General features: G+C 36.2%; 4 protein-coding genes and 1 pseudogene across 4 annotated transcripts; 1 reads left to right on the forward strand and 4 right to left on the reverse strand.

Annotated features, from left to right (window-relative positions):
• Window positions 1-856: 856 nt before the first annotated feature.
• On the reverse strand, window positions 857-3,014 carry LOC104778998 (uncharacterized; annotated as a pseudogene).
• Window positions 3,015-4,462: 1,448 nt separating this feature from the next.
• Window positions 4,463-6,145, forward strand: LOC104777160 (phosphoribosylglycinamide formyltransferase, chloroplastic). The gene is made up of 5 exons (XM_010501369.3): window positions 4,463-4,943; window positions 5,085-5,199; window positions 5,295-5,471; window positions 5,558-5,684; window positions 5,778-6,145. The coding sequence occupies exons 1-5, from the start codon at window positions 4,592-4,594 to the stop codon at window positions 5,889-5,891; spliced, it is 885 nt and encodes a 294-aa protein (XP_010499671.2). The 5' UTR covers window positions 4,463-4,591; the 3' UTR covers window positions 5,892-6,145.
• A 5-nt stretch (window positions 6,146-6,150) lies between these two features.
• Window positions 6,151-11,028, reverse strand: LOC104777157 (bifunctional aspartokinase/homoserine dehydrogenase 1, chloroplastic). The gene is made up of 18 exons (XM_010501368.3): window positions 10,667-11,028; window positions 10,359-10,557; window positions 9,890-10,264; window positions 9,666-9,754; window positions 9,261-9,564; window positions 9,090-9,142; window positions 8,791-8,999; window positions 8,625-8,712; window positions 8,423-8,536; window positions 8,251-8,349; window positions 7,949-8,143; window positions 7,787-7,869; window positions 7,482-7,707; window positions 7,212-7,357; window positions 6,967-7,102; window positions 6,794-6,877; window positions 6,613-6,705; window positions 6,151-6,524 (listed from the first exon to the last, which is right to left on the reverse strand). The coding sequence occupies exons 2-18, from the start codon at window positions 10,552-10,554 to the stop codon at window positions 6,279-6,281; spliced, it is 2,736 nt and encodes a 911-aa protein (XP_010499670.1). The 5' UTR covers window positions 10,555-10,557; window positions 10,667-11,028; the 3' UTR covers window positions 6,151-6,278.
• A 560-nt stretch (window positions 11,029-11,588) lies between these two features.
• Window positions 11,589-13,086, reverse strand: LOC104777161 (transcription initiation factor TFIID subunit 8-like). The gene has a single exon (XM_010501370.3). The coding sequence runs from the start codon at window positions 12,702-12,704 to the stop codon at window positions 11,868-11,870; it is 837 nt and encodes a 278-aa protein (XP_010499672.1). The 5' UTR covers window positions 12,705-13,086; the 3' UTR covers window positions 11,589-11,867.
• Window positions 13,087-16,950: 3,864 nt separating this feature from the next.
• Window positions 16,951-19,509, reverse strand: LOC147946896 (uncharacterized). The gene is made up of 2 exons (XM_087504251.1): window positions 19,381-19,509; window positions 16,951-19,035 (listed from the first exon to the last, which is right to left on the reverse strand). The coding sequence occupies exon 2, from the start codon at window positions 18,765-18,767 to the stop codon at window positions 17,895-17,897; it is 873 nt and encodes a 290-aa protein (XP_087360377.1). The 5' UTR covers window positions 18,768-19,035; window positions 19,381-19,509; the 3' UTR covers window positions 16,951-17,894.
• Between the last annotated feature and the right edge of the window lie 2,746 nt (window positions 19,510-22,255).

Genomic DNA, 22,255 nt, shown 5'->3' on the forward strand with positions numbered 1-22,255 from the left:
AATTAACTATAAAAGAGATAATATTTTTTAATGTTACTAATTTAATAGTTTATTACTTATATTTTGAAAATAAAGATATATGTCTACTTTGTAATAAAAGAAATGTGAATAAAGTGAAAATAAAAATAATTGCATATATATATATATATATATATATATATTTTTAAATGGAATAAGAAAATGCCTCCAACAAATATAAAACTGACCAAAAGAAATATGACAAGAGCTAATTGAGAATTGATCTCAGGACCTAAAGCTTATTATTGGAAACAATTACCAACAAAGCTAAAGATTCTAATGGGAAAATGTTAAAAGCAGAAATTTAAAAAGGAGTATATGGCACGTGCCCTACCTCCTCATAACGTAGATCCACCCCTGTTCTCGGTCCTCCTCATCTCTAAAGAAATAACACAGAACTCTTTCTAATATAGATCATCTCGATCTACATCTCAAAAGAAAAGACGGACCTCTGCTTTTATATCAGAACCATTGCCAACGGCTCTATTATTACCATGAGAACCATCTTCAAGAAGCTCATACTGTTTTTTTTTTTTTTGAACAAATTTGAACAAAATAAGATACAACATAAACAAAATATAATTTCTTATAACATATTATTCGTTAATCCTTTTTTTTAAAATAAAACATACAACATAAACAAAATAAGATGACACAAAACTAATCTATGTTTAATTTAATTCGTTACAAATGAGATTATTCACACAACATACAACATAAACAAAATAAGATGACACAAAAGTTCCAAAAAACATCCAAATATCCAAGAGTGTTGCAAATATTACATGAGGGAACCTAACTTTGAAAATCAGCAGGGTTTAGGTCATTAGTTTGAGACTCAAGGAAATGCGACATAGTTTGGGTTAGTCTTGAGGAATCTCACCAAGCATGAGATCTCTGCTTGTTACTCAGATGCAACCCGCAAAGCCTCAGCTGCAACCCATGAAGCCTTTGCGTCACGCTTTGCTTGTAGAGCTGCTTGTTCCTCTATCTTACGATTAGCGTCTTCAAGCTGTTGTTGCAGGGTTGTGAAAGTAGAAGAGCTTCCAGGGTACTTCCGCTTCCCGTTGATGTAACTTCCTAGGCTTCCAACTCCAAAGTATGTTCCTCTATCATTTATGTAAGTAGACTCCATACACAAAACAGAGAGAAAAAGTTATTATAATTACTTAACAATGAAAAACTTAATAGCTTATTAGAAAGAAGCAAATTACCTGAAGAAAGAGCTCATCATCCTCCTCATGAGATAGCTCTGATCGACGTGAAGTACCATCTGAAGACTCATCATTATCCTGAGCAGCCAACTTAGCTTCCCTTCTTTTCTTATATGCCTCATGAACTGCTTGCGCTTTCTTATCCACAAAAGTACCATCTTTTTTTGTATGAGTCCTGAGAAAAACTTCAGGAATAGTTGGCGGTCTTCCCAATTCTACTTCCTGGAATGTTAGACAATGAAAAGGTTAGGAACCATTTGATGTCAAGTAATTAAACAATGAAAAGGTTATGATGTAACTCACCATCTCTTGTTCGATTTGTAAGTAAGACTTCGGCCATGATACATGCTTGTGAGGGCCAATACCATTACGGTCAGACATTCGAGCTGCTGAAGTGGTTGCACTCTTTTCCATGGCCTCTTCTGTGTTCCAATAGTCACACATTTCTTTCCAAAGAGTTCTCTCAATCCACCTCGGTTTCCCTTCCTCTCGCTGAGCTGCTGCCTTGGAAACCATGTCTTTCATACGGTTTTGACAAATGCTATAGAACTTTGCTTGAACCACACCGGTTAGAGAGGGATCCCAGGTGTGTGTTTTCTACAAAAGAAGACTAGTGTTAGTGATAAAAAAACCAAGAAAAAAAAGCTATACATACAGAAATCAAATTGAAAGGAGTAGAAGTTTACCGCGAATTCCAAGAAGTAACCTTCTCTTCTTGCATTCGGAACACAACCCCAACTGTAATATGGATCATCAAACTTGTTTGTAAACACTTTTGTAATCTTTCGGGTAAGTGATGACTTGTCTTTACCAAACCTTCAAACACAAACAAATCAGTAGTCAAATTCCAATCAAACACAAACAAATCGATCCATCCAAGTAAAATTCTAATCACAAACAAACACAAACAATCCAAAATTCTAAAAATTCTAATCACAAACAAACACAATCAATCCAAAATTCTAATAATTCTAATCACAAACAATCCAAAATACAAAATTCTAATCCAAATTATAATCCCAAACAAACAAACACAATCAAATTCTAATCCAAACAAACAAACACAATTAAATTCTAATCCAAAATACAAAATTCTAATCCAAATTCTTACCATGTGGTTCCACGCTCTAATGAGAGAGAGAGGACAGTGGTATACTTCTCACGGCCTGGTTGGACAAGCATGTCATGTAAAGAAGCGAGTACATCAGCTGGGAGATTTGATTCCCTTGCACCGTCATCCTCCGAATCAGCTTCTTCCTCATGTGAGTTTTGCGCTTGAGAACTGTGCAGCGATGCAGAAGCTGCTCGAGGTTGACCAGGTTGAGAAGAGAGTGGTCGATGAGACTGTCGAGGTAGAGGAGACTCTCGTGGTAGATTCGATACTTGAGGAGACTGTCGATGATGATTCGTGACTGACGGTTGAGGAGACTCTCGAAGTTGACTCGAGAATTCTGGTGGATTCGTCGCGGAGGCGAGAGGTTGAGGAAAAGGACGCCTGGTTGGATCTTCGCCGGAAGGGTATGTTCCGGGAAAGCTCCTCGAGTGCTGGAACAGATTTGTCGGAGGTGGATAGTCTCGGTAAGAAGGTGTAGGTCTCGCTGGAGGCTGGAGGTTTGGGACAGGAGTTCCCTGAGAATCAGTCTCTGGGACTCGATGGTTCGCCGGCGTGAAGGTATACTGGGAAGGAAGATTGGCGGGTCTGTGATTCGCCGTTTGTGAGGTTCCAGAGGTTCGATTAGAGGGGTTTCTTCTTCCTCCGCCTCTTTTCTTTACTCCAGCCATCAAGGGTTTACGGTTTCGTCGAGTGAGAGGAATTTAGATCTAGGGTTTTGAGGTTTCGCTGTTTCGTCTCGAAGAAGAAGAAGAAGAAGAAGAAATGAGAAAAGAAATGTTAGATTAGGGTTTGTTCGGGGAAGAAAACGAAAAATAATGGGTTTTCGTGTTTTGTTAAGGCCCAAATTTATTTAAGCAATCGCTAAATAGTAGCTCTTTAGTTGCAATCTTTTAGCGACTGTCAAACTGGTCTCTAAATTAGTCGTAAATTGGCGAGAGTAGTTTGTTTTAAACAAAAATAACCGACAAGTGCTTATGAGTTATGAAAACAAAACTTGAAGACCTTGGCTTTTCCTTCAGTTCTTTTTTTCCTTGAGCTGGGGCGAAAAACCCAGAAAACATTCACGACCTTGAAAGTAAAACATACAACATAAACAAAATAAGATGACAGAAAACTAATCTATGTTTTAATATAAATGGTTACAAATGGATTATTCCCACAACTTACACCCTCATTGTACTGACTGCCGCCATCGCCCCCCAAAATGGGGATTAGAAAGAATCCATTTTCCTTTATTCACTGTTGTAGCAAACATAGCCTCAATACCTCTGCATAATCAAACAATATCAACACCAAAATGTCTACAAATTTTTAAAAAAATGTAAGGAAATTTATGTTTGTTCAAAAAAAAAAAAATGTAAGGAAATTTATATGTACTTTTTTGGCTCCTTGGATTTATTTCGCTGTAGTCCAGCACACTCACAGAAATTACAAGGCTCCTTTACAAGGAATAAGCCTGCATAATCATCAACCACAGAGAGAGACTCATCAGCACGAATATTTTTTCATAAGATATTTAAGAAAAAGAACAAAGAAAGTTGAAGAATAAATATTTTTTTCATAGCCTTAATTACCGTTTTGGAATCTTCCAATTATTTTCTGCCCGTGGTCTACAACAGTACATCAGCGCAGGCGAACAACTGCTGCATAATCAAAACAAAGAGACGACTCATCAACAACAATGTCTATAAACAGAACTAAAAAGCAGTTGATATTGAAGAAAATTTATATGTTCTTTTTTTTTTTAATTATAGCCTTAGTATGGTTTCTTCCATTCCCTTTGACTAAGAATGTCACTCCAGTTGTCAAAACAAAACCCATAAATCTGATGCCTGTTAAACTTGCGCCCAGCTCTCATAGCCCTTCTTGTTTTTGTTCTAACCTTCCTGTAACGACACCAGGTACGTACAACAATAGATTTACCAAATTAAAAATAAATGAATTAATTTTATAATAGATAAAAAATATTATAATAAATAAATATATATATATATATATGTTACCTTATAATTTTTCATAATTAAATTAAAAAAAATTGGGTGGATCCGATAATTTATTGGTTCGGGTGGAGCGACCCGATTAATATTAATATGTGTCTTGGATCGGTAATTACTGAATCAACTTGTAAAGGGGTTAAGATTCTTAACTAAGAAGAGGCAGAGAAGACAAAAACAAAACAGTTTCCGTCCGTCACTCGTTCCGACAACAAAACCTCCGATTAAACAAACCTCCGTCGGGATTTCAAATGGAATCACGGGTATTGTTCTCGAGTCAACTCTACTTTCCGCCGCCGGTTCAGAATCGCGACAACTCGATTGCTCCTTCGTTGTTGGCGCCTCCTTCCCGGAATGCTCTCTCCTTCTCTTTCCCAGAATTAACCCGATCTGCAATGAGGATCGGAAAAACACTTGTAAAAGCTGCTCCAATCGTAGCGGAGGTTGGTGATGTTTCGAGAAGAGATGGAGTCATAATAATAAGAAGGAAGAAGCTTGCTGTGTTTGTGTCCGGAGGTGGTTCCAATTTCAAGAAGATTCATGAGGGATGCAGTGTTGGTTCTGTTCACGGGGATGTTGTTTTGTTGGTCACTAACAATAAAGGTATTACCTTTCTTCTCTGTTGGTTCTTTGGGTTAGTGAATCAGACAAGAACTCCAAAAGCAAAAGAATTGATTCAGACAAGAACTGCTTGCTATCAGTGTTTTGATTTTGAGTACTTGTTTATATGTATATCAATCTTAGATTGTGGAGGTGCTGAGTATGCAAGAAGTAATGGCATTCCTGTTTTAGTATTCCCAAAAGGGAAACGAGAACCATCTGATGGACTCTCTTCTACAGAGCTCGTTGATGTTCTTAGGTTGCCATCTCTCTCTCTCTCTCTCATTCTTTAGTCAATGGGTGTTACCACTTTTTTTTCTAGATATGTCTCTTTAACATTGGTTTAATGGACAGGGAATATGGTGTAGACTTTGTTCTTCTAGCTGGATATTTGAAACTTATACCGGTTGAGCTGGTGCAAGCTTTTCCTAAACGGATTCTAAATATCCATCCTGCGCTTCTTCCGGCTTTTGGAGACAAAGGGCTTTATGGTGAGAGAGTTCATAAAGCTGTTCTTGCATCTGGAGCTAGGTGAAGTCGCATACTCACTCATACAATGTGTAGTTTCTTTCTTTTTCTTATGTGCAAGAAAACATGAAACGGGTTTTATTATGTAGGTATTCAGGTCCGACAATTCACTTTGTCGATGAAGAGTACGACTCAGGGCGTATACTTGCTCAAAGTGCAGTCCGCGTGAATGCTAATGATACACCAGAGGAATTGGCCAAAAGGGTTCTTCGTGAGGTGCTTACTACTAAAGAATACTTTTGAATATTACATTTTACAAGTCAGATAATTTCATTGGTTTTTTTTTCCTTCTTTCTATTTTGGGCTTAGGAACACAAACTCTATGTTGAGGTAGTAGCTGCAATCTGCGAAGAACGTATAAAATGGAGAGAAGATGGTGTTCCTCTCATTCAAAGCAAAGAAAACCCTGACGAGTATTATTAGATCATTGACAAATGAAGTTCAACCACATTGGATCTCAGATTAGTTCCATTTTCAAATCAATGTATTTCAACCTTAGGTCATATAGTCTTCAGGCTGTAGAAGAAGTTTTTGCGCAGAGTATAGATTGTGAAATGTTTCTGAAAGCTCAAGTTTTGTTTCAGTTTGGTCAGAATTATATGGAAGGAGATGAAATTAAAGCCAAGAGACTTTTTGTATTGTGTAATACCAAAAGCTTTATCCAATTTTTTTCCCTAGAGTGTTTTATTACCATAAAGTTTTATTTCATCTATAAGAAGAATCAAAATCTCTGAAATCCATATTACAGATTCTAAAATGTAGAAACAGGGTTTTTATCAACTAGATTTGTTCCTAGAAGAAATGATTGGGTTAAGATGGAGCCCCGAGATAGAATGCAAGGCGAAGAATGTCACTGAATATTCCACCGGCTGTGACTTGAGCACCAGCACCAGGTCCACGAACAATCAGAGGCTGTTCTTTGTACCGTTTGGTTGTGAAAGCGATGATGTTGTCAGCGCCTGAGAGCTGAGCAAACGGATGATCTTTCTTGTACCGTTTCAACTCTACTGTTCCCTTTTTCTCTACCGCGTCTACAACTCCTACATATCTCAAGACCTATAAACACACACAACACAGCAACATAATCTGAAATGAGTTATTTTCGAGGCTGTGCGTTCGGTTTTTAACATGAGGCACTACTTACTTCTCCTGCTGCTTCAGCCTCTTGTCTTTGTTTGGACAATTCTTCATCAAACTGAGGTAGCTTCTCCATGAACTCTTCTGCTGATGCACAAGCCTGTAATGAACATTGGAATAGAATACTGAAGTGTCAAAAGGATTATCTTTGTTGACGATGAGAATTAATATTGTATACAGAGACTTACTTGTAGAGGCTTTGGCACAAGATTCTGGACTGGGAGGCCGTCAAGATCCAATCTTAAGCCTGATTCTCTGGCAAGAATTGTCACCTGCATAAGAAGCAGATACAAGAAGGTTCAGAATCATTAAATGATCAAACACAAGCTGGACCCAATTTGGTGACAGAAAAAAACCGTACTTTTCTGGCAACATCTGTTCCAGATAGATCATCTCGTGGATCTGGCTCTGTGAAACCTGCCTGCTTTGCTTCCGCTACAACATCACTGAAGCTTCTGGTGCCGACAAAATTGTTGAAAAGGTAGCTTAAAGTACCACTGCAGCAAGGCATCAAAGGATAATATTAGAGTGTGTGAAGATGCAAAGCCGGCTCATTCTTTTGTTATCTGAACAAATTGTTGTGGTACCAAGCTGAACAGGAGATACCTGAAAATGCCCTCAATCCGCAGTATTTTATCACCTGTTTCGAGAAGACCACGTAAAGTGCTGATAATTGGAAGACCAGCTCCAACGGTTGCTTCATAGAAGTAATGTGTGTACGATTTTCTTTGAAGATCTCTAATCTTTAGATACTGCATTTACAAAAGGAAAGTGTTACCAACTAGTCTATATATGCTCATGGAATCACGGAACCTCAACAAGAACAAAGTTGTAGCTTTCTATTCAACAGTCACTAAGACATATCGAACTCTTAACCTGATCAAGTGGTCCTGAGTTAGCCTTTTTGTTCGGAGTGACCACATGAATTCCTCGGAGCAACCAGTCGTAGTAACAGCTAGCGATACCAGCATCGGCCGTACAATCAACCATAACAGAATTTGGAATGAAATGATTTCCCTTCACATATTGGGTGAACTTCTCCATGTTAGCTGTTTCTCCCTCTTCTTTCATAAGTTCTCTCCATCTTGATAAGTCAATTCCCCTAAAAGATGATGATTGTGTAAGGATTACAGCAGTAATGCGGTTCACCTACAAGTATTGAATCAAGTTCGTTGACTTACGATTCACTCATCAACATTTTACTTGAGCCAGTGATCCCTATAACACGCAAGTCAATTTTGAACTCTTCTTTGAGCACTGCAGCCTGTGAAAATAATTTTAAAGATGATTCAGCTTGAACCTGTATATAACTATAATCTCACATATACACATCAGATACTAACCTGATCTCTAATCTGATCAAGTAAGGTTCCACCAATTAATCCAGGTCCTATGATCCCCACAGCCAAAGTGGTTCTGGATAGGTAAAATCTTGAGTGCACAGCTCTTAATGCCCTAATGCAATCTTCACGCTTGACAACTACTGTAATATTGAATTCGGAGCAACCTTGAGCTATAGCACGGATGTTGATATTGGCCTGCAGTTATTTAGGAATGGCAAGCAGAGCTTCTTAGCACAAAAAGGATATGAAATGAACGATAGAACCGTCATTCGATTTTCTTTGCAAACACTACACTTGCTTACCTTTGCTAATGCGTTGAAAAAAGTGGCAGAAACACCAGGAGTGCTCGCCATTTTCTGGCCAACTGCTGCTAATATGCTACAATTAGGGATGATTTCAATCTGAAAAAAGAAAAAATTAAAACCATAGGTTGAGAAAAATAGCCGATGCCTAAACAAGAATCCAATTGATCACCTGGGAAAGGCGACCACCGGTCAAAGCTTGACGAAATCGGGAATTCAATGCTTCAGAAACAGCTTTCACTTCCTTCTCAGGTACAGCAAAGCATACAGAATGCTCGCTACTAGCCTGGATTTATGTATGTTAATTAAGAACCCACAATTGACAAGGGAGAGCATAACAGATGAAAGAAATCAGAAAGTTGAACTAGAATGACCTGTGAGATCATAATCACATTAGCTCCAACTTCCTTGACAGCAGCAAAAATGGCACTGGCAGTACCAGGAACACCAGCCATTCCAGTTCTATAAAAAGAATGCAAAGTTCGTATAAGAAATAAAGTAATCATCGAGTTTGTAACACAATATCCACCATCAGCTCACCCTTCTACATTTACAAGAGCCAAATTGTCAATCGTTGCAAAGCCTTTGACAGGAGCGTCTAATTTATACCCATCCTCATCTTCAGTTTGCCGACATATCATTGTTCCAGGGGCAGAGAGGTTGAAAATGTTCCTTATTACAATTGGGATGTCATATTTCATCACTGGAATAATGGTCCGGGGATGTAAAACGTTTGCCCCAAAGTAAGACTGCGCAGGAATATCAACATGAATGTTATGTGTAAACAACGATTCTGGAAAGCTACGCTTTTAAACAAGGGAAACAGGTTGGAAAGTTACCATTTCCCAAGCTTCTTGATAAGAAAGAGTCTTCAGTACAACAGCTTCACTAACTGCATCGAAACATATTCATTAGCATAACAGTAGACAAACATAATGAGGAACACACGCCTGTCATGGCTCTATAACTACTCCTAACTATATGGCAGTTAAATGTATGCTTGCACATACCTTTCCGTGGATCTGCACTGTACACGCCATCAACATCTGTCCAGATTGTGAGTTGGTGAGATCTAAACAGAGCACCCATTATAGCTGCAGAGAAGTCACTCCCATCTCTCTTGAGAGTCGTTGGAATGTTCTGTGGTGTACTGGCTATGAAGCCAGTTGCTATAATAATCTTTGCTGAGTTCAGGGAAAACCACTTTTCCAGTCTCTTTTCTGATTCCACAAAGTCAGGATCGACTTGATTAGAGCTCGTCGGAATAACAACAAGCACATCCCTTGCATCCATCCAGGTGCAGTCCAATCCACTCTAAAAGGGAAATGCACACAAGCATGTAAGAATGGTAAACAGAAAAACTTATTCTTCTTAATTAGAATTTCCTCCCAGCACAACATCTAGGACTTTTATACCTTTCTCACAACAGCAGCTAACATCTGAGCAGACCACAACTCTCCATGACCCACAACGAAGTCTGAGAAAGATTCTGTCGCATGACCAGCTGCAGAGATAAAAGAGTTCATAACAGGAGGAATAAGATTTCAGAACAACATATACCAAATCCAATTCAACCACTTAATAACTCCTCCTAACAATATGAAATTAGCATTGAGAAAGAGGAAAACGAAACCAGTACCTATGTAAATAGCACGAAGCATTGCTTTGAGATTGTTTATATCATCATTTAACCGAGCCAAGAAACTCGCAAGTTCATCTCCATCAAGCAAGTCAACAGCAGTTGCTCGGTGCTTTTCAAGAACAGCAGCCAAAGCAGACAGGTATGAATCATCCCGAGACTGAGCTCTATGAATGAGATCATACATCATATCAGTGACTTTAGCCATCGCTGACACAACCACCAACTTCCTCTCAGAGGCATCCTTAACTACAACATCAGCAACATCTTTAATCCTCTCTGAGTTTCCCACACAAGTTCCTCCAAACTTGTGTACAGCCCACGAATCTCCTTTGGGAAGGTGACCATTCTCAACAGAATTATCCAACGCTAAATCTATTCAAATAAAATAAAAATACAAATCACCATCAACACAACAATCACAAATCTTCTCAGATTAACAAGCAAAATCAACGTCGGAGTTTCAAACCTGTGACGGAACCTAAGACACGAGGACTCTGCAATTCGCTTATTACGCAGTGACCTATACAACTCCGGCGCCTCAATTTCTCGAAAGAAACACGATTCGACACGAGTCGTCTCCCATAAATGAACGGAACGCGAACGGAGAAATCTCCGGCCACCACCGGAGAAGAAACAACCTTAGCCAGAGAAACCACCGGCATATCCTGTAGAAATTTCCAAAAATTCCGATTTCTAAAGTCAAAAACAAGTGGAATACTCACTCCATACAACGACAAATATATCAAAAATAAAAATGAAGAAGCAGAATCATACCGTAAGCTCAGTCAAACACTACCGGAGGTTTAAACAAAACGAGAATATCCACCGAAGACCGCCGAGATCGAAGAACCAACAAACTCGAAAACAGTGGCAATTTCAGTAAATTTTGAGAAGGAAGGCGACTCGTTATTGTTGTACATAGTGGGGCTGTGGGGGTAATGAAACAGTGTACCTCAAAACTCGATGGGCAACACGTGTACGTGTTGTGTTACTTCTTTAAAACATGGACGGTGGAGATTAATTTGGGTCTTTGTGAAAATGAATGTTAGAAAAAGACTGCATAAATGTGTCTATACAAACCACACTAGAGTCGTCAAGTAGCTTAAACAAAAGCTTTTATACATTAAATTTGGTGAAAAGAAAAAACACATGACATTTCTGCTTTTCATATACGTTTTTTTTTTAACCCACCAACCTGTGTAGTTTGCATTATTATTATTATATAACAAATAAAGAAAAATGAAACAAACAATTTTACATAGTTTTTTTTTCCTCAACTCTGTTTTTAAGCATCTCCAACCCTACTTTACTTTAGAGTTAAATCTCTATTATAGAGCAACATTTACTCCAACCCTACTCTATATTTTACTTTAAAATAGAGAAAAATGTAGGATTGCTCTATATATAGAGCAATTATATTCTCACATCTATTTTAGAAACAATTATACATTATAGATGGTTTTAGAAACAACTAATCTAGTCAATATTCTCAACTAGTTTACAAAAGAACCACACTTCACATCATATTCATGAACAAAACACTTATTTGCCGTTGTTCACTTTGTGTGATGGTTCTAATGACTAAACAAGTTAACATTGGGTAAAGATCAACTTTAAAAGTTCATTTAAAACCGGGATGGTTCAATAGTTTCCCTTTATTATAGTCTTTTCATTTTGGCAAAACGAAAAAAAACTATTGAAATAAAATGTATAATTCCACTATTTTTAATTTTTTATACGTCTGAATATTCAAAAAAAATAATAATCTCATAGTAAGAAATAAAGTAACCAAAATATCAATAGTCTATAAAATTATAACCACTGGGTGAATTGAAACTTTCAGAGATGCAGCTCGTGCGGTATAATACCAATTAGCAAAAATGCACGGGTCCTCAAGCGTCTCCGGTTCGAATCCATCTTAAACCTCACGGTTTTTCTTTTTCTTTTTTCAAACCAGTCACACTAGTCTATATACTTAAATCGGCCACTCGCCGGCACTGTGAAAATATTCTTCTATAATTTTCTTCTTCACCTCAATATCACGGCCAGATTCACCGTCATTATTATCCCGGCGCCACCTGGTATCACCACCACTACAATCTCGTTCCATTTTGAATCTCACTCTCGCTCTCCTCTGAGGTAATCTTCCGCTTTTTCTACCTCTACAACTCTCAGATTTCAAACTCCCCGGCAAATTTTCACGGTCAATAACGGAATCAGAGTTTTCCCACAAGTGATCAGATCCATCCTTTGTACACCGATCGGAGTAGAGACTAGCTTCAGGAAAAGGCGGAAGCCAAGCCGGAACATACTCCACCGATCGAGTCACCGCCACCGCCGCGTGATCCAAATCTCTTCCTGATGATGATCCGATGTCTCTTTCTGGCTTCGGTAACGGTTTAGCGAAAGGGATCTCAGGAGCATACTTGACGAAATCGGAGAGGTTACGGACAACCGCGGATTTGATCAAGCAGTGTGATTCAACATCGTGAACGGTAGAGCCGCCGGGGAAACAATCGGAGGTAGATAAAGCGATGTCTTGGAGACCGTTGACGATGTCGAAGAGGTTCGATTCCGTACGATTAGCGGCGTTTGAGAACGACGACGCCAGTCCGGCGAGGGATTGTAAGAATTTGGTTGTGGTTAAGGTTAGAGTGTTGAGAGCTGATGAATCGGTGGCTTTGTATCCAATAGATTGGCAGATTTGACCGACGGCGATTCTGGTGAGAGTGAAGGTGAAATCCGCCGTGGTTGTCGGTGATTGGTCGGAGGGTTCTTCGAATTTGAGTTTGGAGTTACGGCGTCGCTTCATTGGTGGTGGAGATTTTTGAGAGGATCGAGAAACAAGGAGGCGTGTTGGAGTTTGTAAAGGTTGGATTTATTAAAAAGAACCCTAAATCGTGTGGTTCGAACCGGCGTCGCATTGTGTATTAGTTATTATAATCAGCACGTACAAACCACGACGCCAAGATCTTGTTACAACACAAATATCAATCAATAGGTTAACATTTATTTATAAAAACTGTAAACCGATCTGCCGGTTGAACCCATTGAACCGTGACTGAGACCCTTGTTCGGCGGTCATATAACCTATCGAACTTTAAAGATTATATCATCCGATATAGGATTTGGATCATTACAAATATAGATATTACAAAATGTAGCATTAAATAAATCAATAGACCAAACCTTATTCAGGACGACCTAAGAACTAAAGAATCGATGTGAATACTTTCTCCAAACAAGATTGAATAAAGTTTAATAGCTCCATCAAAAACACCTTCTACCACCATAAACCTCAAAGCAAATTATGATATATAAACGTTATTCGGGGTCATAAACGTGAGGTAATCTCAAATAAATCTAGGCTGCAAAATGGTGAATAACAAACTAAACCAGCTGAATAAATTGAATGTGACCATTAAGTTTAATAGCTGAATACAAAAAAATATAATATTTATAATATATCTATAATAGTATCTGAAATTATATATATATATATATATATATTATTTTTTTTGTAATCTGATAAAACCAGAAAATGTTAAACGAATAATAAATCTGATAGAAAAGAAAGATAAAAATCAACTAAAACGTTTCAAGCCTCATTTGATCTTGAAGCCAAGAAGGCTCTCCAAGTGAGAGATAAGACTGATAGCGACCATCTCTTGTAACACTCTTTGCGATCGCTAAAGCAACTGAGTTTGCAGCCATTGCAACCGTGTACGCTCTCCATGACGAAAATTTTGAAAGAAGCTCGTGAATGCTACTCAATACCAAAATAAATCAGGGCCATAATGAAGGATTGTTAAGAGCCTTAACTACCAATGCATTGTCCAAAGCGACTTCCACTTTATGGATCTGGAGAATGACTAGAGCTTCAAGGGACCACAATATGCACTGCAGAGCCGCTACAAATCGAGATTCAGAGGCTGGAAGTGCAGCTCGCGCATGGTAGAGGACTTGTCCATGATCATCTAGCACTATCCAAACTCCACCGGATACTCTAGATTTATTACACCAAGAGGATCCAATGTTACATTTAACAAAACCCGTGATGGATCTACACCATTTAATCTCGATGGATCTCTGGTTTTTAAATATAAGAAATATATTTTTCAAAAAACTAATATATTATTAATTCTTGTTTGGAAATAAATATTTATTACAAAATATAATATAAAATCTAATACGATAACTACATCGATCTGCATACCATATTTGCTCAACAATTTGATCTTGGACAATCTTCATATAATTTCCATCGTGTGTTTCTTCTTCCACTCCAATACCTTGATCATCAATCACATCATCATTAACATTTGCTGCCCATATGAAACATCATTATTTTATCAGCTTCTTCAAAGTCATCTTCAATATTATTCCGGCGAATAAAATTTTGAAGTCACATGGTAGCAAATATAGCACGTTTTGTGATTAAAAAAAAATACCATTCAAATTATTTGAATCAAATATAAGCAAAACAGAAAAGAAAACACCATTAATTTCAAACACACATTTGCTAAACTTACTAATAATTAAATGTTTTATGGATATAAAAAAGCTTGATCTTCTAAACGACAAAAAGAACAATTAACACAAACTAAAAGAATAGTGAAAAAAGTTATTGAAACGACAAAAGAATAGTGTTTCGTGTGAGTTTATTGTTGACAATAATACAAACAAGTTATTAAAACGAAACGACAAACTAACACTAGCTAGGTTAGAATAGTGTTTGATAGCTAATCAAGTTAATGAAACTAATAAACTTTAAAATAGACAGGGAAAAATACCTTTCACTCATGGCTACAATTGTTTATGAAAAAGAAAGGTGTTTAGCTCATAATTATTTTTTTCTGAAGATAAATCGTGATGAACAATGTATATATATAGGATCTGATTTTAGTTTCGATTTTAATCAATCAAATATGAATTATTCGAAAGAGTTTAAAATTTAGCTGATTTTGCGTACTTGAATATCTTTTATTATTAACTAATAATGCTATTTTAAATTATTTAGTTTATTATTTAACATTAATTAATGTCAAAAAATTTGCAAACAAAAGAATATAATTAGTTAGTCAACGATTCGTTTGTTGCATATTTCAAAAATAAATATATATATATATAATAATTAAAAACTATAAAAATAATTTTAAAAACAGTTTTTTTAAACTTCAATTTGGTTTTCCTAGATTATCGTAATAATAATCTAGATTTCCAAGATTTCTTTGTTATATAATATTTTTTTTAAAGCCAAACATATTAATTCAAACATGTAAATTGACTAAATATAATTATTATTATTATTTTAATTTGTCATCTCGTTCAATTTGTTCATGTCCTATATTAAGATTGAACAATTTTAATCCAAAAAGTGCTATTTCCAGCTCTAGAATAGGACCCAATAATTTTGGATTGAAAACATTTTTATCTTAAATGGTGATTTTTTTGCTGAACAAGATTGAAATGTATGTTCAGCTCATTCAACCAGGTTGTAATACAACCATTTGCAGCCCTAGTTTGCCGATTATTTCTATATATTTTTAGAAACACATTATGTGTAATTAATACTATATTTGACCAAAAGATCGAAATCATCGATATTAATATTTTTGAAGTACATTTTGTGTTATGTCCTTTAAGTTTTGCTTATTTATTTTTTTTACAACATTAACTGATGTGATCCTCCCAAGGAATCGACACTCTAAGGTAGGTAGACTAATAATCCTAGAACTCTGATGGCTCGCGAAGTTGGATGATAAGGCGTGAGATAAACTCGAAAATCCTTATGCCCTAAACTCTCTTAAAACAAACCAAACAAATTAAGGTGGTGGAACTTTAGATAAAAGTTTCTCGGAGACAGATGACAAGGCGTGAGACGAATCCCGAAAATCCTAGTGCCCAAGACTCTCTTATAACGACTCTTCAGCTAGTGAATGGCAACGTCAGGTGTTGTGGAATCACTTGATATACCGAAAACTCTTTGATGTAACCCACCAAGGAGAAAGAACAATTTCCAAAGAAACAAAGGAGTTTACGAGACATACTTGGGTTCACCCCTAGGGATGAACATCTTCATTCACCCCCTTCTAAAATAAGGAAATAAAATTTGTATACATTATTATAAAATTAAAAACTCAAACCATTCTTTTATAAACCCAAACCGATATATCATTTTATCCTAAATATAAAATTTAAACCCTAACAATCTTATTTATAAAACCAAACTGACATATAATTTTGTTGTAATTGTAAAATCTAAACCCTAATCATCTCATTTGTAAACCCAAACCGACATATAATTTTCTTCTAATTGTAAAATATAAACCCTAACCATCTCATTTGTAAACCCAAACCGACATATAATTTCGTTTTAATTGTAAAATCTAAACCCTAGCCATCTCATTTGTAAATTCAAACCGACATATAATTTCGTTTTAATTGTAAAATCTAAACCTTAACCACCTCATTTGTAAACCCAAACCGACATATAGTTTTGTTTTAGTTGTAAAATCTAACCCTCATTCTCATTTATAAACCCAAACCGATATATAACCTCGTTTAATTGTAAAATCTAAACAAAACCAATATTTAATATTCCTTAAATAAAAGTATGCAAAACTTGTTTCCTTAATTTGTTTTGCTTTTTAATTTAATTTTGGTTTTTTTTAACAATAAAATATTAGATAGAATATTCTAATTGGTTGAGAGAGGAGGGGGTGAGTACAAAGGTTCACCCCTAGTATTTATCGAAGTTTACCACTCTCAAATAAAAGATAAAAGATTTGTGAGAAGAGATTACATGTGTTTATAAAGAGATAGAAATCTTGGTCACAAAGCCAAGTATTTATTATTCTTGAAACTAAAAACATTAAAGATACTAAATTGAATGAAGACCCAAAGTGACTTTTGGTGCATGTATCTCTTATTTTCGTCACCCTTCTTAGACCACAAAATAAAGTGATTGTTTTGGGCTTGTATTAGGTTCAAGTGGACTGGACTTGATATATATCATCCCCAATACAATTTCTCATGTTCTCTTTGCTCTAAATATCTTCAAATATCAATTGAACTTTGGAAATTTAATAATTATACGGTTAAGTAATGTCATTTGGGAACTGATTACATTACTAACAAAGTTAAACAAATTGATCATTTTTATTCATATTAATTAATTATATGATGAATGAGAAACGTTGAGAATTATGATCTCAAAGTCTCAGCAAATAAAAGTTGTTGGGAGTTGTGCCTCTAAATCTCGGCAAAAGAGCAGCGTTGGGAGTTGTTCATCCTAGTATTAGCGACAAGGAAGCGTTAGGAGTTTTCCCTTCTAATCTCATAGAAGGGGATGCAATGGGAGTTATGCCTCTTAATCTTAGAGCAGGCGAGGCATTGGGAGTTGTCCCTCCAAATCTAATTGAAGGGGATGCATTGGGAGTTGTGCCTCTTAATCTTAGAGAAGGGGAGACATTGGGAGTTTTGCCTCCTAATCTTAGCGAAGGGGAAGTGTTGGGAGTTATACCTTCAAGTCTCAGTGAAGGAGAATGGGTGGGAGTTGTGCCTACAAGTCAAAGCGAAGGAGAAGTGTTGGGAGTTGTGCCTGCTATTCTCCACAAGGGGAAAGCATTCTGAGTTGTGCCACCTAATCTCAACGAAGGGGAGGCATTGGAAGTTGTGCCATCAAGGCTTAGCGAAGGGGAGACATTGGGAGTTGTGCCACCAAGTATCAACAATGGAGAGGTGTTTGGAGTTGTGCCTCTAAGTCTTAGAAAAGGGGAGGAATTGGGATTTTTGCCTCCAAGTCTAAGTGAAGGGGATGCGTTGGGAGTTGTGCCTCCAAATCTCATCGAAGGGGAAGCATTGGGATTTGTGCCTCCAAATCTCAGCGAAGGGGAAGCGTTGGGAGTTATGTCTGCTATTCTCAAAGAAGGGGACACGTTGGGAGTTGTGCCACCTAATCTCAACGTAGGGGAGGCATTAGGAGTTGTTCCACTAAGTTTCAACCAAGTCTCAACGATGGAGATGTGTTTGGAGTTATGCCTCCAAGTCTCAGCGAAGGGGAGATGTTGGGAGTTGTGCCTCCAAGTCTCAGAAAAGGGGAAGCATTTGGAGTTGTGGCTCCTAATCTCAGCGAAGGAGACGCATTGGGAGTTGTGCCTCCAAGTCTCAACAAAAAGGAAGCGTCAGGAGTTATGCCACCAATTCTCTGTGAAGGGGAAACAATGAGAGTTGTGCCTCTATGTATCATCGAAGGAGAAACATTGGGAGTTTTGCCTCTAAGTCTCAGCGAAGGGGAAGCGTTGGGAGTTATGATTGCTATTCTCAAAGAAGGGGATGCATTGGGTGTTGTGCCATCTAATCTCAATGTAGGGGAAGCATTAGGAGTTGTTCCACTAAGTCTCAACGAAGGAGAGACGTTGGGAGTTGTTCCACCAAGTCTCAGCAATGGAGATGTGTTTGAAGTTGTGCCTCCAAGTCTAAGCAAAGGGGAATCATTGGGAGTTGTGCCTCCAAGTCTCAGAAATGGGGAAGCATTGGGGGTGGTGCCTCCTAATCTCATTGAAGGAGACGCGTTGGGAGTTGTGCCTCCAAGTCTCAACAAAAAAGAAGCGTCAGGAGTTATGTCACCAATTCTCCGCGTAGGGGAAACACTGGAAGTTATGCCTCTATGTCTCAGAGAAGGGAAAACATTGGGTGTTGTGCCTTCAAATTTCAGTGAAGGGGATGCATTGGGAGTTATGCCTCCTAGTCTCAGTGGTGGGGAGGCGTTAGGAGTTATGGCTCCTAGTCTTAGCGAAGGAGAAGCATTAGGAGTTGTTCCACCAAGTTTTAGCAAAGGAGAAACGTTCAGAGTTGTGCCTCCAAGTCTCATCGATGGGGAGGCATTGGGAGTTGTGCCTCCAAATCTCAGAGTAGGAGAGACATTTGGAGTTGTTCCTCTAAGTCTTAGTGAAGGGGATGCGTTGGGAGTTGTACCTCTTAGTTTCAACGATGGGGAGGCGTTGGGAGTTGTGCCACCAAATCTCAGAGAAAGAGAGGCATTTGAAATTGTGCATCCAACTCTCAAGGAAGGGGAAGGAGTGGGAGATCTAGAACATTTGCCAATACATTTTTGGACTTCCTTACCTTGACTTTCTTTGCTTTGATTTTTAATTTATTTCAAACAAAAAAACAAAAATGTTAATATATTGTAATATATGGTTTCAAAAATTAATTTAATGAGAAACATTAATCACATATATGATCCGTAACGACCTAATATAGAAAAAACTTGGATGTCATTTAAAATTTCACAAATCCATGATTAAAGTCAAAATAGCCTATGATTTAGTCTATACATGTGGTTTTTGCTTAGCTTTAAACCAACAAAATTTATCACAAACTACTGAATATAAATAACAATTCCCCATAATTTAGATAATTGGTCAATTATGCAAAATCTTGAAACATTTCAGCGTTTTATGAATATCCAATCATATACTTACGAGAGAGGGACACCAAGAGGGAGAGAAGAAAACACGTCCTAAAGTAACAATTTCTCATAGCTAAACCGTGTTTTTATATGAATGATTGATGAATTAGGTTTAGTGAGAGAACGAGCTAGTCTTGTGTGCATTTATATATATTGGATGGAAAAGCAGCTTGTACTTTAAATTTCAGATTTTGTCTAGAAAACATTTTCTTGCTTTTAATTATGAAAATTTATTTTGTGATCAAAGATAGATAATATATCTGTCAGAAGTATAATTATTAGAATAAATATACAACCTTTTATAATTGTGCATAAGCTTTTGTATTATGCCTTTTGGGTTACTTTATCTATGAAACAATTTTATTTTAATTTAATTATACTTTAACAGTTAGATTTTGTCTAATTTTTTTTTATTATTTTTAACTATGACATGTGTTCAAAGATCCAAGCAATATATAAAGGAGGGTGTATTCAAACCATGATTTTGGAGAATTTGATGGGATTTAGGAAATTTAGAATTTTGATAGATTTTAGGGAAGTTCACATGATTTTCTGTAAAATTCTTTCAAATCCCACCTAAAACCATGAGATTTGGATTTTTGTATTTTTAACTAAACAAATCCTCCAGAATCCTAAAAATTATTAAAATCATAATCCACAAAACTGTTTTGAATAACAGTAGATTTTAAAGTAGATTTTTAAATCATCAGTTCAATAACAAGAGATTTTAATGGATTTTAAAGTAGATTTTTAAATCATCAGTTCAATAACAGTGGATTTTAATAGAATTTTTAAAATCCATGATTGAATAACATAGAATTTGTAAATTTCACACAAATCACTTAAAATGTCAAGTTGAATACACCCCAAAATCTTGTAATTTTGACTATGGCATTTATTCAATGATCCAAGATACATAATTTATTTTCACAAGTATAATTAAACTACAACAGATCTGCAACTTTTAATGATTGTATTTTTTTTTTTAAACTAAGAATATATATACTATTAAAGCAAGAATACTAACTAGACTCAAATTGGACAATGACTTTTAGTTGGTACGTTTTTCATTAAAAATGGTTAGAGAATTGTTTAATTTAATTAAATTACCCTATAGTTTTGATTTAACTAATTGACGTTTATACCCTCTGGACGAAAACATATTTACAACCGGGTTGACACGTGGATCCTGTTTGACCCGATTATAGTAGACTTCAAAACACGCGGATCCGTTTGTAACCCGGTTTGACACTATTCGGATTTTTTATTTGGTTTGATTCAAGAATATTTATTCCCATCACCAAACAGAGGTATAATCCCTATAAATAAGGAAACTGGTATTCGAATATTAAATGGCTTCAATAATATCAAATATTAACTACTACCATACTTAATCCCTATAATTATTGTGAATATTAATAATAATGAGAAATCTTTAATACTTATCAATTGTGATTTTGTTGGTTCCAAAATAATCAATAGATTAAATACGAAATTATATATATATATATATATAAACTTATTTGATTTGCTTTTATATTGTGAGATATTTTTGGAAACAACAAATCAACTTAATAAATTAAATAAAAACCAAATCATCATTTAGTTTAGATTTTTCAATATTTCCTTAACAAAATTATAGTAATTAATTATGAGTAGTATAGATGGAAATAATTAGAAACTCAGATATTAGATATATGTAAAGTTGTAAACTAATTTACAGAAAAGGTGTACTGTATATCCCACATCGACTAAGTATTTTGGAATATGGGTCATAATCCCTATAAATATATGACTAATATGTTTTGAGTACAAATGAACTGGAAACTTAATATTGTCATGTATCTAAATTTAACAGTTTAATTCGGTTCTATATTTGAGCATATTTAAACTTTTAAAAAATAATCCTAATAATATATATACGTTTTTAAAAAAGTTTAGGATATTATAAATATTTAAAATTTTATAGAATGTTTAAATTATTATAAATATATACACTCTGTCGAAAGTTTAAAATATTATAATATATTTAAAGTCTATAAAATATTTAAGTAATATTAAAGAAACTATATAAAAATACAAATAAACACTATATAAAAAAAGAAAATAAGTCAAAATAACAAACTACATTAGAAAAACAAATTACAAAACAAGTAACTAGCAAAATATCTAATCTCGTGCTGTAGCACTGGGCTCCCCTAGTTAATAAATTAAATGAATAGTCCAGATACAAAAACTAAAAGAGCTAGAAGAAACAAAGGACAAGCTGAAAAAGAAAACAGAGGAACCGATGCCTCTATTCCAAAACTTCATTGTTCCTGTTCAATCTGATTCTGCAACCAAGCTGGACCGCCTAACGCAAGGAAGGAGTTAAGCCGACCATCTCTTGTCACACTAGATGCAATCGTCTTAGCCAACGAATTGGCTTTCGGTGAAGAAAGGTTTGATAACGAACTCCCCCATCACCTGTATTACACTAGTAATTTTATCCAATTCAGCCCTGTACTTTGGCCATTTATCCGGAGATTCCAGCGCCAAAACCACCGCCGGACAATCCGTCCAAACTTCACAATCCATAATATGAAGATCACATATACTTTTTAAACACCATAAAAGACAACTTAGTTCAGCGATTCTATTAATCCGTGGAATAAAATAATGATTGTATTTTACCTTCTTTTTTTTTTTTGACAACATGAGAACAGATTAGCTCAAAAAGAGCCAATGGGAAGGGATATTGTTTACATAGCTAGCTGTATGCGAAACTGAACGAACCCGTCGTGCCAGATTGTCAACTTTACCATTCGGAGCGCGGGGGACTAAGGCTAATGAGAAAGAGAGGAACTCCTCTCTATCAAATTGGAAGGTTTGCCACTCGGTAGGTGAAG

This window comes from Camelina sativa, chromosome 3 (assembly GCF_030686135.1).
Source record: "Camelina sativa cultivar CO46 ecotype springtype chromosome 3, ASM3068613v1".
Taxonomy (NCBI): domain Eukaryota; kingdom Viridiplantae; phylum Streptophyta; class Magnoliopsida; order Brassicales; family Brassicaceae; genus Camelina; species Camelina sativa.

Excerpts from the sequence above, each read along its gene's own strand:
- LOC104777157 (XM_010501368.3), bottom strand. The coding sequence starts at position 10,554 with ATGCCGGTGGTTTCTCTGGCTAAGGTTGTTTCTTCTCCGGTGGTGGCC. Across the intron at positions 8,537-8,624 it reads ATGTGATTATGATCTCACAG|GCTAGTAGCGAGCATTCTGT; the intron begins GTCATTCTAGTT and ends ACATAAATCCAG. Across the intron at positions 7,870-7,948 it reads TTGATCAGATTAGAGATCAG|GCTGCAGTGCTCAAAGAAGA; the intron begins GTTAGTATCTGA and ends TTATTTTCACAG.
- LOC104777161 (XM_010501370.3), bottom strand. The coding sequence starts at position 12,704 with ATGAAGCGACGCCGTAACTCCAAACTCAAATTCGAAGAACCCTCCGAC.
- LOC104777160 (XM_010501369.3), top strand. The coding sequence starts at position 4,592 with ATGGAATCACGGGTATTGTTCTCGAGTCAACTCTACTTTCCGCCGCCG. Across the intron at positions 4,944-5,084 it reads GTTGGTCACTAACAATAAAG|ATTGTGGAGGTGCTGAGTAT; the intron begins GTATTACCTTTC and ends TATCAATCTTAG. Across the intron at positions 5,685-5,777 it reads CCAAAAGGGTTCTTCGTGAG|GAACACAAACTCTATGTTGA; the intron begins GTGCTTACTACT and ends TTTTGGGCTTAG.
- LOC147946896 (XM_087504251.1), bottom strand. The coding sequence starts at position 18,767 with ATGAGACTTGGAGGCACAACTCTGAACGTTTCTCCTTTGCTAAAACTT.